General features: G+C 41.0%; 1 protein-coding gene across 3 annotated transcripts; it reads left to right on the plus strand.

Annotated features, from left to right (window-relative positions):
• Window positions 1-2: 2 nt before the first annotated feature.
• Window positions 3-10,841, plus strand: rbm14a (RNA binding motif protein 14a). Of its 3 annotated transcripts, XM_067491475.1 has the most exons (9): window positions 4-146; window positions 845-1,024; window positions 3,485-3,669; window positions 5,308-5,493; window positions 5,586-5,695; window positions 5,874-6,152; window positions 6,241-6,464; window positions 6,716-7,129; window positions 9,992-10,841. In XM_067491475.1, exons 2-9 carry the CDS (start codon window positions 864-866, stop codon window positions 9,993-9,995), a joined length of 1,563 nt encoding a protein of 520 aa, XP_067347576.1. In that variant the 5' UTR covers window positions 4-146; window positions 845-863; the 3' UTR covers window positions 9,996-10,841. The 3 variants fall into 3 exon arrangements, with proteins under 3 accessions (XP_067347575.1, XP_067347576.1, XP_067347574.1); XM_067491474.1 differs by having other exon boundaries at window positions 3-146; window positions 6,241-6,446; window positions 6,716-10,841; XM_067491473.1 differs by having other exon boundaries at window positions 6,716-10,841.
• The last annotated feature ends 4,571 nt before the right edge of the window (window positions 10,842-15,412 follow it).

The following is a 15,412-nucleotide window of genomic DNA, read 5'->3' on the forward strand; positions in this document are numbered from 1 at the left end:
ATGTGCAAGACACAGAAGTTATTTTCCGAAGCATGAACCATCTTAAGAATCCCTGATGAAACGGCGCCTCCATGGCTGCCACCACTTTTCGATATTCCGGAGCCGGATGTGAGGTTTGAAATACAAGAGCTCCAGGACCGCGTTGGGTAAGTGCTCTCTGTCTTGCGCGGTCTCAATTCATGTCTTTCACCTTTTCTCTGTAGAAAAACAAACTGCGAGACGAGTAGTTAATATACTTTATCATATAACTCGCACCCGTTTTGCGTTTCTAGCTTTAAGCAGACGTTTTCAACCACGATAAACCACGTTAGCGTTAGCTAGTTAGCTTAGCTAACGAGTGCTGTAACGTTAACGCTGGCGTTGAACAAGATGGCCAGTAGCGTCAGTAGTTTTGAAGCTAAGAGTTGGCCGTGTGGCTTAGCACTTATGTCGATACACAAATAGTTTAGTGTTACAGGTTATGCGTTGTTTGTCTTGCATGCGCTAACGTAACGTGTATACAAACTGCTTTTAACTTAATTTGATCACTTAAGTCCGCGTAACCTAGCTAACGGTCTGTTAGCTTCATGGTAGCTAACAGCCCTCTACTTATGTTGGCCAACACTAACAACCAGTTAAATCCTCTTCGCGGATGCTAGTGCTTAAGCTCTAGTTGGAAATGTGTCATTGTTACTAGGCCTTTGCTGACGGTGTCACTCCAGGAAAAAGTAATAGCTACCTATAATCGTGATTATTGTTTTTTATTTATTTTCTGTTAGACTTCATCGCCGTTGACGTTCGCTGTTATAGTAGCAATGCATAACAGCTTAACGTTAACGAGATGATGCTATTAACTGTTTTGCAGATGCCTGGTTGTTACAGAGATGAGCAGTGAAAACGTGAAGTTGTTCGTTGGGAACCTTCCTTTGGATGCGACTCACGACGAGCTGAATAAGCTCTTTGCTCCATACGGAGAGATCAACACCTGCTCCTTGCTCAGACAGTATGCCTTTGTTACCTTGAAGGGAGAGGGGGCAGCAGACAGGTATTCAACTTCCCATTACAAACATTCGATTTAATTAGTACATTTCTATTGAAGCGATGGCCACAATTCTTAAGTTAAATGGGGTTATGCACTTGTATAAACAAAGCATTCAGTGATTCCAGGAAAAGTAGTTATCATTTTTGCTCCCCAGGTACAATTATCAAGCAACTTTCACAAATGGTTTTTGTTAAAAGCCAATCTAGCTCATCACGTTTGAACATGTTAACCAGACATTTGTCTTCAAGTTGTGACTTCTACTTTTAAAGTCTGTTTGATCCTGAACTAAAAGGTGTTAACCCCGAATAAAATGAATTGAAGTCATTTAAGTAATTCTTAGTGACAATGTAAAAGCACATGCTGTCTATATACACCGGTTATGCACAACATTAAGTACACCTGTGCAATTAAATGTAATCCAATAGAGCGGGTCTGCCATGGATTCTACTTTTACAATGTTATAATTCTCTGTTTTTATGAAACTGTCAGAAAGGTAATTATTCTATTATTACTAAAGTACATTATAAGTACAAGTGGTTCTAATATTTTGTCCAACGCATTCAGTTCACACCTGCTCTCCACGTGAAAGGTAGAAAAGAAAGGAAAGAACTTCCAAGCCTATAAACAAGTAAAAAAGATCAACGGCGTTTGGACAACATTCTCCTATCAGCCACAACATGCAGAGAGTCCAGCTTTTCCCCCAGAACATAACCAGCCCTCCTTCTTAGTTTGTCCACTCTGTTACTGTGTGCCGCCTTCATATTGCTGCCCCAGCAAACCACAGCATAGAAGATTGAACTGGCACCACAAACTCATAAAACATGTTGCAGATGTTGAAGGACCTTAGTCTCCTTAAAAAATACAGGCTGCTCTGTGCTGCATTATCTGACCAGTCCAGTTTATTGTCCAGGTGGAAAATATGTATTTATACTCCAAAACTACTTCCACTCCCTCTCCCTGTAAGGAGAGAGGATTGAAAGGACTCCCAGACTTCTTGAAGTCCTCCACCAGTTCCTTTCTTTTACTGATGTTGAGCTGGAGATTAATGTGCTCACACCAGTTAAGAATACTGATCAATACTCTGTGATATCTGCACCCTGGATACATCCAACAACCAAAGAGTCCTCAGAAAACTTCTGAAGTTGGCAGGACTCTTGAGTTGTACCTGAAGTCAGAGGTATACAGGGTGAAGAGAAAGGGAGATGGGACTGTCCCTTGGGTACTGCAAACAGTTCTCCATATGGACATACTGTGGTCAGTCGGTGAGGTAGTCTAGAATCCAGGCAACCATGGGGGTGTCAACGAGCATGCTCTTTAATTTCTCCCCCAGATGGACAGGCATTGTGTTAAAAGTACTGGAGAAGTCAAAGAACATAATCCTTACAGAGCCCCCAGACTTGTCCAGGCGGGTGTACATGTGCTGTAGCAGGTGAATGAAGGTGTCCTCCAACCCCAGCTGAGTCTGATAAGCAAACTGGAGGGGGTCCAGAGATGGTATCACTAGAGGCTGGGGGAAGTCCAGGACTAGTCTCCAACACTTTCATGATGTGGGAGGTTTATAGTTGCTAAGGACACTGGGGCAGGCCACTTTTGGTACTGGCACCAGGCATGATGTTTTCCATCCCACGGGCACCCTCTCCAACTGCAGGCTCAGGTTAAAGATGTGCTGAAAGATGGGGTACAGGTTTTCAGTACCCTGGGGCTGACTCCTTTGGGACCTGCAGCCTTTGTATGGCGAAGCCTGCATTGCTCTCTCCTCACATGCTCTGCTGAGGAATATAAACAGCGATCAATATGGCATGTGATAACTCTCTGGGCAATTAGTAAGGATGGAGGCACACCTCCAGCAGTTCAATGACCAGGCAACAGAATTTTTTCTGTTTCTTCAATACTGATGCATGTTTCGGGCATAATGTCCTGCAGCCATGTCTCTGTATAGCACATTAGTCTACACTCTCGAAAGAGATTTTCCTTCCTCAACAGTGCAACTCTGACACCTTGTTCTCCAGAGACCTCACGTTGCCCATAATCAGAGATTAGAGACATGGTTTGAATATTCTAATCCTCGGTCACCTGTTTTCTTTCCACCCCTCCACTTTTTACCAGCTCGACGACCTCTAGCTGTTTTCCTCCTTATTTCTTCCGGGATGTTTGAATTTATGGTGCCGTGCACAAATGTGGTCATAATGTAATGCCTGATCGGTGTATAGAAAGAGTTGTAGAACTGTCCAGTGTAGCTGTAATTAGTCTCTGGTAAGCTCTTAAATGCTTGTATAAAAGCCTGAATGCAAGAGCTTGCAACACTTCCATTAAATATTAAACTAAGATTGGCTCCTTCCTTCAATAAATAATTTTATTTACTTTTATCTTCAGTTAAAATATCTGCAATGTTACTGTCAGTATGTCAGTATGCTGCCGTTCACATAATGATGACAAAGGCAATTATTTTTCTTACCCTCATAGGGCCATACGGCATCTTGATGGCAAAGAGTACAGAGGGAGGCCATTGGTGGTTGAGGAATCACGTGCACGCCCACCCAACTCAACTAAAGTATTTGTGGGAAACCTCAGTGCAACATGTTCAGCAGATGATTTGCATGGGCTGTTTTCAACCTTTGGAAGAGTTTTAGACTGTGACAAAGTCAAAGGTGAGTTAGAAATCCTAACATTAATGTAGAAGGTACAAGACAAATGCACTCCCCTCCAAAAGTATTGGAACACTGAGGCCATTGTTTTTGCTGTAGACTGAAAACCTTTGGGTTTGTAATCTAAAGATGGATATGAGACAAGGGATACACATTTCAGCTTTTATTTCCAGATAATTACATCTGGATCTGATGCACACTGTAGAAGATAGCACCTTTTGTTTGAACCCACCCATTTTTCAAAGTTTTGGAACATTTGACTGGCAGGTGTGTTTTGTTGCTCAGGTGTGTCCTATGAAATTGATTAGTCAAACGATAAATAGCACTGAATGTCCATACTCAGTTTCAGATTTTTATTTTTCCTGTTCAGACTGCCTTTATAGTTAACAGGAGTAACCAGAAAGCTACCTATGTGTGAAGAGCAAGCAATTGTAGAGCTGAGACAAGATGGTAAATCGATCAAAGCCATTGCATAAACGTTGGCCATAGCCAGTACAACCATTTGGAATGTCCTGAAGAAGAACAAAATACTGGTGTCTTAAGTAACAGGTGTTGAACGGGCAGACCAAGGAAAACAACAGCAGTTGACGACATTGTGAGAGCTGTGAAGAGACTCTAAAAGAACAGTTAGTGACCTCCAGAGCACAGGAATGAAGGCCTCCCGATCTGCTGTTCGAAGAAGACTTCATAAAAGTATAGAGGCTACAGAAGAAGAAGCAAACCACTCATTAGCAAGAAGAACAGGAAGGTCTGGCTGGGATTTGCCAAAAAGTACAGAGATGAGCCTCAAAAACGGTTATGGACCGATGAAACAAAGGTACCAAAGGCTTTGCACATGATCCCAAACATACAAGCTCATCTGTGAAACGCAGTGGAGGTAAAGTCATTTACGGGCTTGCATGGCTTCTTCTGGGACGGGCTCATTAATCTACATTGATGATGTAACACACGATGGAGCAAATACAGCAAAATACATTCAGAAGTTTACAGAAACATTTTGTCTGCCAATTTTAAGAAATATGCAATCAGAGTGATTGGGAGATCCTTCATCATGGAGCAACGTAATGACCCAAAACAAACAGCCAAATGTATTTTACCCGCTAAAGAGGAGCCTGAAGTGGGTAACCCCTGAAGCAACTGACTGAAAGAGGCTTTGGTGAAAGCCTGCAGCATCACAAAAAAAGAATGCAAAAGTTTTGTGATGTCAGTGGGTCACAAGCTTGATGCAGTTATTGCAGGCATAGGATTTGCAAATAATTACGTTTTATTCACTTTAATACTTTTAAGTATATATGTTTGAATACCTTGGCTCACATTAAAAAAATTATTTGGTTCCAACAAAAGGTGTCTTCTAAGATGTGTATCAGTGTATCCAGGTGTAAATACCTTGAAATAAAAGCTAAAATGTTAATGTCTTGTATCATATTCATCTTTTGAGGTCAAAGCCAAATGTTTTCAGTTTTAGTGCAATATTAATTGTAAGCCAAAAATTATTTAGCTTCTAGAGAGTTGTCAGTTTAAAGTGTTGAACTATTTATGACATTAATGCTGAGAAAAAAGCGAAAATGAAAACTTGGGATAGATGAATTTTATCACTACCATGCTAACATTGGACTCTCTTCTGCCTTTTATTCTCTATAGCCAGATTATGCTCCAATGTTGGTTATGCGTTTGTGCATATGGAGAGAAAGGAGGATGCCCTAACAGCTATTGAAGCTCTTAATGGGAACATGTTCAAGGGCCGTCAATTGGCTGTAGAGCTGTCAAAGACCCAACCTTTGGTCAATCAGCTTCTAAGCGCTGGAAATTCAACCAACCCAACAACAGGTAGAGATGAATGAACTGTTTAAAGTTTTGGCCTTTTAAATGAATTCTTTATACATTTCCCCTCCAGAATTCTCATGATCCTTTTGTTGCAGGTGGCAGAGAGGGTCTTCTTCCCCGACCACATCCATCACTAGAGCATCACCAGAGTCAAGCAGCTGTGCTTGCAGCGGCTGCAGCAGCTGCTGCAGGGCTACCCATACAAGTGAGTTGATTGCCTAGAAACTCATACAGTCCAGTGGGAAATATTACTTGAAAACCTGGTGAAAATTTGCACCCTTTGTAAAAATGCACTTTCAGTTTTCCTTAATTGTTTTTGTTGTTAAGTTAGGTTGGGGAATGTTAATGCATATTAAACTAGGGTTTGTCTCTCTTTCATTCAGGTTCAACAAAGTGTTCATAATTCATTCTACAATACCACATCCTTTGACCCAACCTATGCTGCTCTGAAGGGCATTACAAGTGCTAAAGGTGCAGATGGGGTAATATATGGTGCACTTGCCAGCCAGGTTTATGGATCTGTTGCTGACCAGGTGTACAATGATCTGGCCAATCACAATACTGGAAGTACCTCTGTTGTTGAAGTAGATCCACAGACCACTCCAGATCCAACAACGCTTTTCGAGGCAGCAAGAGCCAAGTTTTTTCAGGATGGACAGAAGGTCTTCTAACATTTGAATCAAAATATATAATGTTTTGCCCGTTTTAATTTTTTAGTTGTTAACTATTTTTTTATTTTTTGCTGCTAAGGTTCTGGCAGAGCAGCAAGCAGGTAGAAAGGCAGCACCTTCAGATAATGAGCGGGACCGCAGCCCAATCAGAGGAAATCGGGCCCCCCTCCTACCTGACCCTGTTCCAGGTTCTTTTGCTCACATACGACCCAAACGACGTGCCCTCCTGCCAACACCGCCTGGAGCACCTGAAGATCCCGTGGCTGCCACAACTAATCCTGAAGGGTCAGATCCTGTTGCTAGGTACACATAACACAGTTTTCTATAGGATAGAGGAAGAAGGAAAACCATAATTATATTAACCCTGCTTCCACTTGTATGTGTAGTATAATTACAGATGTCTTACCAATGATGACGAAGTATTTAACAAAAACATTAAACATACAAAATATACACATCTTCTTATTTAATGTAAGACATGATTTTTAGAGTAACTCTGTTTCTGCTCTGTTGTCCACTTCTTTTTTCCACTTAACTTTTAACCTGTTCTCCAGGTCTTACACAGAGTACTACCAGCAAATGCATCAATACCAACAGTATCAACAGTACCAGCAACAGTATCAGTACCTCCAATATGCCTACACCAATCCCCCTCCTCCTCCGCCACCACCTCCACCTCCACCAGCCACTACACAGGCACAGGCTTCCACTACAGCCACCGCACCACCAGGGACATACACAACACCTCCATCGTATTCCGCATCTGGAGCCTATGCAGCACCAGGAACGTATGATTCTTCGGGAAGTTATGACACCTCATCAGGCAACTATGACGCGTCATCTGGGAACTATGATGCCACATCAGGAAGCTACGACACCTCGGTGGGCTATGAAGCATCTGGGGGCTACGGAGCATATGATTCTTCGGGAGCTTACGCAGCAGCAGGAAGCTACTCCACATCCACACCGTATGAGCAGACACCCGCACACGGGCAATCCATGCCCCAGCACAATGATTACCCTTACCACACGCCAGAACCCCCTTATCGATAGGCCTACCCCTACACACTCCTTCCACACTGCAGATGTGTGTGTGTTTGTGTGTGCGCATGTGTATGTACATAAGGGACAGTTTAAAGAGGAAAATCAGAGAGGGAGCAAAGTTTTAATTTGAATGTGCTTTAAATCTGAAGCAGCTAACCTTTTGTACATCCTAGTCTCTAACTAGCTTCCCTGTGAGTTTATGCCTGTTGAGTTTAGGAGGAGATTTATATGAGTTAACAAGTGGAATGGTAAAGATTGGAATATTGGAAGCATTCAGTTTTGTTAGATGTTTTATAGAGGCACAGATAGTTCCTTGTTTAAAGTTAAGGAAGGTTAAACATTTCTTGGAACAAGGTTAGGTTCATGAAATTGCAATTTAGTTTTGGTTGCATCATGCCCCACATAAAACCTTTGCTAAAATTTATTCTCTGCAGTGTTGCATAGCAGTGTGCTGTCCAAATGAAAAAAGAAATCACTGCATTACCACAATTAAAATACCGTCTCAAGAATGAAATACCAAATAATTGTATAAACAGACAAATATTGGCTTATTATTGGGAAATAAACACTTCCCTTCTTGTCAGTGATGAAGATAAGGGTCTAAACAGGCATAGAGTTCTTTGTGGTGACTAGTTTTAAATGTATATCCAAGCCCACGCACTTGGCGTTGGCATGGGAACACTCTGTAAAATATATAAAAGGCCTTAGGTTGAACTCCGTCGGATTAACCCTTGCCAATCTCTTTGTCCAGACATTTAACTGGTAAAGATTTGAGCAGTGCATCAGAGAGATTGTGTTGCCCTTACTTAAAAAACCTTCACCTGGCATAAATTGAGAGGTTGTGTTAGTTGACCTGATTGTCTTATTTTACAGGTTGATTTTACTGAGCTAAAAAGTTAAAAGCAAAAGGCAGTTCACAAAGTGGTGACCTATTTGTTTGCTGCATATAATTTTAGGTCATTGGTGTCTCTGATGTGCTAAAAGAAAATCACGAATGGGAAATGGAAATTTCAGGTTATTCAAATTATTTTGCAGCCCAGTTATTGTGTATATAGGTTTTCTGATTGCATTTGACTTAGTGGCATAAAAGGTTTTCTTGAGCCTCCCAGTTGTTTTCAGTGTGGTGATGGTGGTTTATAATTAAATTTGTTTAGCTCATGATTGAGATTACCTGCCTCTGACTTTTCAGTTACAAGGGATACCCTAATGTGAAGTAATGGTGTGACTTTGGTAAAGGACAAGGTAACAATACAAAGCGATGTTTCAGTTAACAAATTGGAATACATTGTTGGATACTTTGAGTGGTTTGCCACTTGCAGCTTATGTCTCTTGCTTAGTCCAGGTTTCCTATGTATCTTGAAGTCAACACACACAAAAAAGGGTGAAACAAATCGAAGTCCTTCTTTCACAAGTTATCCTGTCAGTTTTTGGTTAAATATCAAAGTGAAATGAGAGAATGAATCTTTTTTTTCTCTATTTCAGTTTTGTGTTGAATTGCTATCAGAGCATCCTTTGTGAAAAGCAACTTTAATATTCCCACATCTTTTTTACATTTTAATACTCAGTTGAAGCCAAGTTTTTGATATTTCTATTTTTTTTTTTTTTTTTTTTTTTTTTAGTTTGTTTGTGTCCATTTTTGCATTTATGAAAGCCAGAAGAATTACTAGAAGCATTGTTTGGCCAATGACGTTAAAAGAATCTGAAGATTACAAGCGCTTGAATTTTCCATTGGTTTTTGTTCCAGTCTCATCAGCAGCTGTTATGCTTTTGCTCACGTTGGAAACCAGCAGTGATTTAGAGGAAAGTAGTACTAGTATTCATATGAGAAAATGAACAATTCGGTACTCCTACATACTTGAATATTGTTTTTAAACTAAACTAAAAAGAAATGTCAACCAACAATTGGTAATGACTGTTAATATTCATTTGAAGTGATTGTGTTTCTTCCTCAACAGTTGAAAATAGGGAAAAGAGTGAATAGAGAAGACGAAGTAGGACAGTTGTCTGTTTTTCAAAAAGCTGATGTTTTGTATGGCTGACAAGGATCACGGTCATGCTTCTAGCATGTAGTGAATGGTGTTGAGACATTGCAGCATGTGACTGTGTGAATTGAACGCGCTGTAAAATCGGACATTGCCTACAGATTCTACAAAGTGGGGTAAAGAATGATTCACCAGTTAGGCTACAGGTGTATTTCAGTCCAAATGCAGTGCATTGACACGTTGCTGATGTGTATAGTGTAGGATTATTGACTGCGTGGGCGTTCAATAATCCTAAAATATCACCTTCTTGGTGCGGCTGGTTACTATGAAGGTTGTTTTGGATTTAGTACAGGCTGTAGGTTTTCTTGGGCAGCGGTGAAAAAGGCTGGTGACCTTTATTTTCTGTTCTTCTGATTTTACCAGTTATTTCTTAAACATGACTGGGATCACTGGTTTCCTCAGCTATTGTATCACATTAACGGTTCCACTCCACATTATATCTAGATGTATTTTAACAGGCTTCTTTGCATTTTCATATAAAGCAAACTACATGTGCAAATGATACTAATGCACACTTGTTTCCATCTGTATTTTCTGTGACTTAAAGTAGTTTTTTCATTCGTGAGTGTACCACACACTAGTTACTTATTCGCTTCTTGAATTGGTAGTTCTATGTTAGGTTTAAGAGACACATAGCCTCTCCACATTTCTACATTATTCCACCTTCTCCATGTGAACTGTCAGTTGCATGCCTTGTTGTTGCTGCTGCTCCAGCCACCTTCTTCCTCTTGCTGATTATTGCAGCTAGAGTGGGAGGGAGCCAAACTGAGCCCTTGCCCTGGACGTACGCCACACGCACCTGTAGCGTGGGATGGGGAAAACAGCAGCGTTAGTCCTGAAATTGCTGTGGACGATGGGGTGTCCCCCCGCTAAGGTAAACACTCAGACCACACACTTCTGCCCCTCCCCCCGAAACATCCGTATACACTCAAACACTCATACACACAAGCAGATACACTTTTGTCCATATTTCCTATTCCTAGCCTGCCTTCAGGGATTTTTATTTGGCAATACTTCATAATTTTCAGAATGGATCTTTCGTCCTTTTTTCGTCGGAGATGAGCCTTTTTCCTGCTTTTGATTTTTCTGAGCATTACCCTGCATTTTTCCTGACTCTTCTCATACATTCCTCCTCCCAAAATACTTGCCCCCCAACACACACACACACACACACACACACACACTTTTGAGGACACACATACCATCTGGTTATCTAAATCTGAGCAGGCACATGGTTAACAATCATGTACACCCCCTAACAGCCTGTCATTCAAGAGTAACAGGCAATCACAGGCCAGCTGGACGTGGGACTTTTGTGTAGAATGCGTTGTTTTAGTTTTTGTATATTTGCCCCTGGGGCCACTTTGGGGTTAAGTGCCTTGCCCATTGCTAGGCCCTCAGTTTCAGAGTTGAATAACCTGGATCGGTTGCTGGTTCAACGCTCAACGCCCCCCCTTGCCCCAAAACCATTTTTGATGCCACAATTAATTTGTATGAATGACAATGAACATAAATATTATCATTTTGTTTTAAATTACATTTTGTCCTATGTTATTTGAAATGTTTAATTATCAATAAATGGATTTCAACTGAACTTTAGCTTCTGTGTGAATATTTAAAGATCAAGTTTCACTCTCGGAACTAAAACATTGTCAGCATGTCTCAGTGTTTATCTCCTGGCTAATTACTGTATCATTACTTTTGAAAGGTCTGTGTGAGAGGCACCCAATAACTCTTGGCATCAGATGACATTTTATTCCATTTTCTTCCAAAAACATCAACCTATGCTTTTCATTGATAACAATCCAAACCTGTTATTTCAATCACTTTGATATACAAAAAAAAGAAATAGAAGGTGTGGAACCTCACTCCCTGCTAACAAGACTTTTTCACTGCTGAGTTTCATGCCCTCAACAACAATGGACATTTCACAGATGGATAACTAGTACTAAATGCAGAATACACAGTACTGGTGGGTATACTGAAGTAATGAGTATACCTATGTATATAAATGGACACATTGTGATACTTGAAACTGCATGGACGTCAATCCATGTAATTTCAAAGGTACAAAGACATGGAAATGCAGTTTATGCTCTGGTAACATCTGATTCTGGTTTCCAGCTGCCATATTAGTCCATAGAGTAGTCTCATGGATTTATAAAGATGTCTATTTTTTTAAGAATTCCTGTTGAGTTTCTGCAGACACACAGACAGTAGATGATGGTCTCGGGAGTCTTCCGTTATGCAAAATACAGGACAAGAAAGCCAGTGTTGTAAGTGCATCTTGACCTACGTTCACCTCAAGTGTCCTGTGCAGTTAGGGTGCAGGAAGAAAAAGTGTGTATGTGTTACGTAGATACTAGGGAAGAACATGTTCAGGACTTTTATCAGTCTTTATTAGACTTGGGAAGTGAGGCAAGGAAACCTTAATCTAAAATGAAATTACATCTTTAGCGACTAATAAAACAGGTTTTCTGAAGACAACAGAATCTGAGGAACTTCTCAGCATGCGTTTAACAAATGCTAAATCCAACCCCAGCAAAAATAATTTAAACACGATGCCTAAACCTTTTGTGTTTATGCTGTGCCCCTTACTGTGATTATAGCAGGGTTGATGAGAAATGGCGACTATCATTGATACGTAAAAACCGGTCCTGCATAAAAAAATAAGTGTACAGAGTTGTGACTGAAATTGTCAACATCTGCATTTAAAAGTGGATTTGATTTAAAAACCCTTTGCCTGTACTCTCTCTAGCCTAATTTGCCAAAATTGTCCCAAAGTTGCAGCTTCTAGTGAATCTAAACCTGGGTTCAAGAAACCAGTCTGTGCTTTAGAGAATGTCTGGGGAATTAACAAACCTTGTTGATGGCAACAGATAGGACAAGACTGGGCAAACACATTTAAAAACACCACACAATGTGGACCAGACCAAACACATATTACAGTACTTTGACTTTCAGTCACAACCTCCCATGATGCTGCTGGCATAGCATGAAAAAGGAGCGAACATTCAAACACATGTATTGAAAATAGCAACGCTTTAATAAAGAGCGATTTTACAAGACTGCAATGTCTAGCTAGCTAGGTGATAACTGGCATTGACATCCATGGTGTTTTACAAATATGCAGCTGTGGTAACTGGGTTTGAAGTTTGATGGGTTACTTGCAAGTTGCATTTCTGCATGCGAGGCAGCCTTCAAACAGTTACAGACTGTACATTGTAAAACAGTTGATTATGAATGTCAATGAGCGTTCAATTCAAGAGGTAAGTTAAAAAATCTCATGGAGAAATTTCCTTAACATTTTTCAAACACACCGGTAAGTGAGTTCACACAATGGTCATGCTTTTACCGGACACACAAGCCAATTAAAAAGACAACACTTAATCATGCAAAAAAAAAAAAAAAAAAAGACAGTTTCTTTGTCTGTAAAAATAAAACAAAAAATCTTTTAAATTCTGATATCATCCATCCATAGTGACCTTGAATAAGAAGAAGCTGCGCTTTGATGATGACTTTGGTGCAAAAAAATGTTCCTGTATTGAAGAGGACAGACCGTGCCCTGTCCACTTCCTTGATGAAGACACTCTTGGTATAGACCATTTGTGATAGTTTACCCTTGACCCACCCGAAAACTCTATCCCCCTTCCTCATTGAAATGGACATGAACATCACAAACATCAGCCCCACCCATCCCTGGATGATGACACCTTCAAATTACAACCATTCAATACAGGTACAGCAATAAATTGTCCCACGTACAGTACGTCATCCAATGGGGCTTCAATCACTTTACAGAGAGAGCACGTCTAAAAACACACGAACAGCATTATCTATATACAGAGGACACAGTAACAGTCAGAGGTTGGCCCAGGGTGGATCAAGCTGCATTTTGGGAATGAAGTGCACAATGAAAAGAGCATTCAGCTGACTGAGAAAGACGAACCACTAGAACAAGGGGTAATGAAAGAGTGATAAGAGTTTTCCAAAGTAGATGTCGACATGTCTGCTGGCTTCTTATGTAGAAACCTCTGAGGTTATCTGCCTGCTGGGGGAGCAAGAAGTCGCAGAGTCGTAGCTGCAGGTACAGTGAGAGGTTGGTTTTTGCGTAGCCGGCACACACGGTTCAAGGATGAATCGTAACGATACGCCACCGCTCAGCTGCATTTCTTTGACGAATTTCTTAAGAAATTGCCAGCCTATGCAGCAGAAGAGGTTCTCCGTCGGTTTCACTTTCCAGGTCCCATGACTCAGGCCTTTTTTTGTTCTGTGCGGCGCTTCTTTTTTCTTTTCTTTTTTTTTTCTTCAGCAGATGAATGATCTTTACCTTAAGTTGATGTGTTGCACAGACTGAGACACAGTCACTGTAACACTCACTGCTAAGTATGAATACACACTACCAGCTCACTAGGGACCTTTCATCCCTAACTGAGGAACATGAACCCTGTTTATCGCTGTGGGAAGGCATGTGCACACAAACACACATACAGTACATGTACATAGGACAGATAATCCATAGAAAACAACTTCATCCCCAATCAATTATTGCCCCTATCAACTGTACATCCCAGCAATGGTTTTAGGTTTTTGTGCAGCAGAGCATTGTCCCCTCTTTGAAGGTTTGTGCTATATATAAATTGTCTGTCTGTGGGTCTAGCTTGACCTTGGATCTGCCAGAAAAGCCACATTAACATTTAAGATCTCATTAGAGCCTCCTTCGTTTGGCTGTCTGAATGAATCTATAGGCCATCACTGCAGGCATTATTAGGGTAGCGATCAACAGACCTTGGCCTCAATTGCTTTCAGACGGTCTAGTCCTTATCTGACTCCTCTGACTGACCTTTAGCTGTCCTGTCCACAAATATTTAACACTACATGAACAAACCTGTTAATCTGTTTCTAATATCTTTTATTCCTCCAAATGGAGCTGAGACATCTGCTGTGGTAACTGCCCTCATTCATTTTTTTTTTTTCTGCAGTGTAAAGGACATCATAGGAGAGTCCTTTTGGACAGGATAACGTTCAGGACAGAGAGGATATACAGCAATACAAAGGGGAGTTCGACCACGTCTGATTGGCAAGATCACCTCTTAATGTGGCTCTCAGTGCATTTGTCACTACTTTAGGAGCAGCACAGGTATAAGAGAACAACCTATTGAAACAAAAATAGAACATTCTGAACAGAAACCTGATGTGGACCCATTAAAAGTACTATACTACAGCACAAGGCTGCTTCTAAACAGGCGAAGGACGAGTGGGGGAAAAATAGTAAACAAAATTGCATGATATTGCACAGCTGTGGAGAAGGAAAAACAGAAAAGAACAAAAATACTGTGTGAACAGCGGGTCTCCAAGTAGCAAAGATTGTGTGAGAGGTTTGTTTACATCCAAATACGATGCCTGGGTCTGGCTCAGTGCTTTCATCAGTAGTTCCAGTGCAGTAGCACACTGGTACCTGGCAACATAGTAATGACATCAGGTACCAAAAGAAACACACAGTACACAGCTACATCAGTCCACACACACAATCGTGCTCGCAAGTTATTGTTCCGTGCCAGATTTTCCATGTGAAATTGGCAATTAAGAACAAATGGAGATCATAAAAAGACTCAAACTGTAACTTTGATGCAGCACACGGAAATGTAGAAAAGGGACACACACACACACACACACACACGCACACATTCAAATCGATTACTGCTGACATCAGGTGATGGATGACACGTAACCGGGAACCTATCTGAATAAGATGCTAAAATCCCCTACACAGAAATACACCCTTGGCGAGTTTCACATTGAGTAAAGTGCCAGCAAACAATCCAATCAGAGAGAGACACATGTTCTCCAAGTTTGATTCAGTTATGGGATGAAGAGGGAAGTGGGGAAGTTTTTATGCAGGAAATTATCAGGATGAGGAGAACAGAAGGTGGTAATAGAGCTTCTGCACTTTCACATAGGTGTCAGTAATCGCCATCGGAATTGACAAATCAAACAAGAGGATGAGTGGGATTGATGCCCAGCATTAGAGATTCAAAGACAGAGAGATCAGTAGCCACATGGAGAGAGGAGAGGAGACATGGAAACAGACATCAGCGTTTAATCTTTCATCCCCCCTCTGGTCCTCCTCCTTCCTCTCCCCCCCCCCCCCCCCCCCTTTCCCCC

This window comes from Channa argus, chromosome 22 (assembly GCF_033026475.1).
Source record: "Channa argus isolate prfri chromosome 22, Channa argus male v1.0, whole genome shotgun sequence".
Classification (NCBI taxonomy): domain Eukaryota; kingdom Metazoa; phylum Chordata; class Actinopteri; order Anabantiformes; family Channidae; genus Channa; species Channa argus.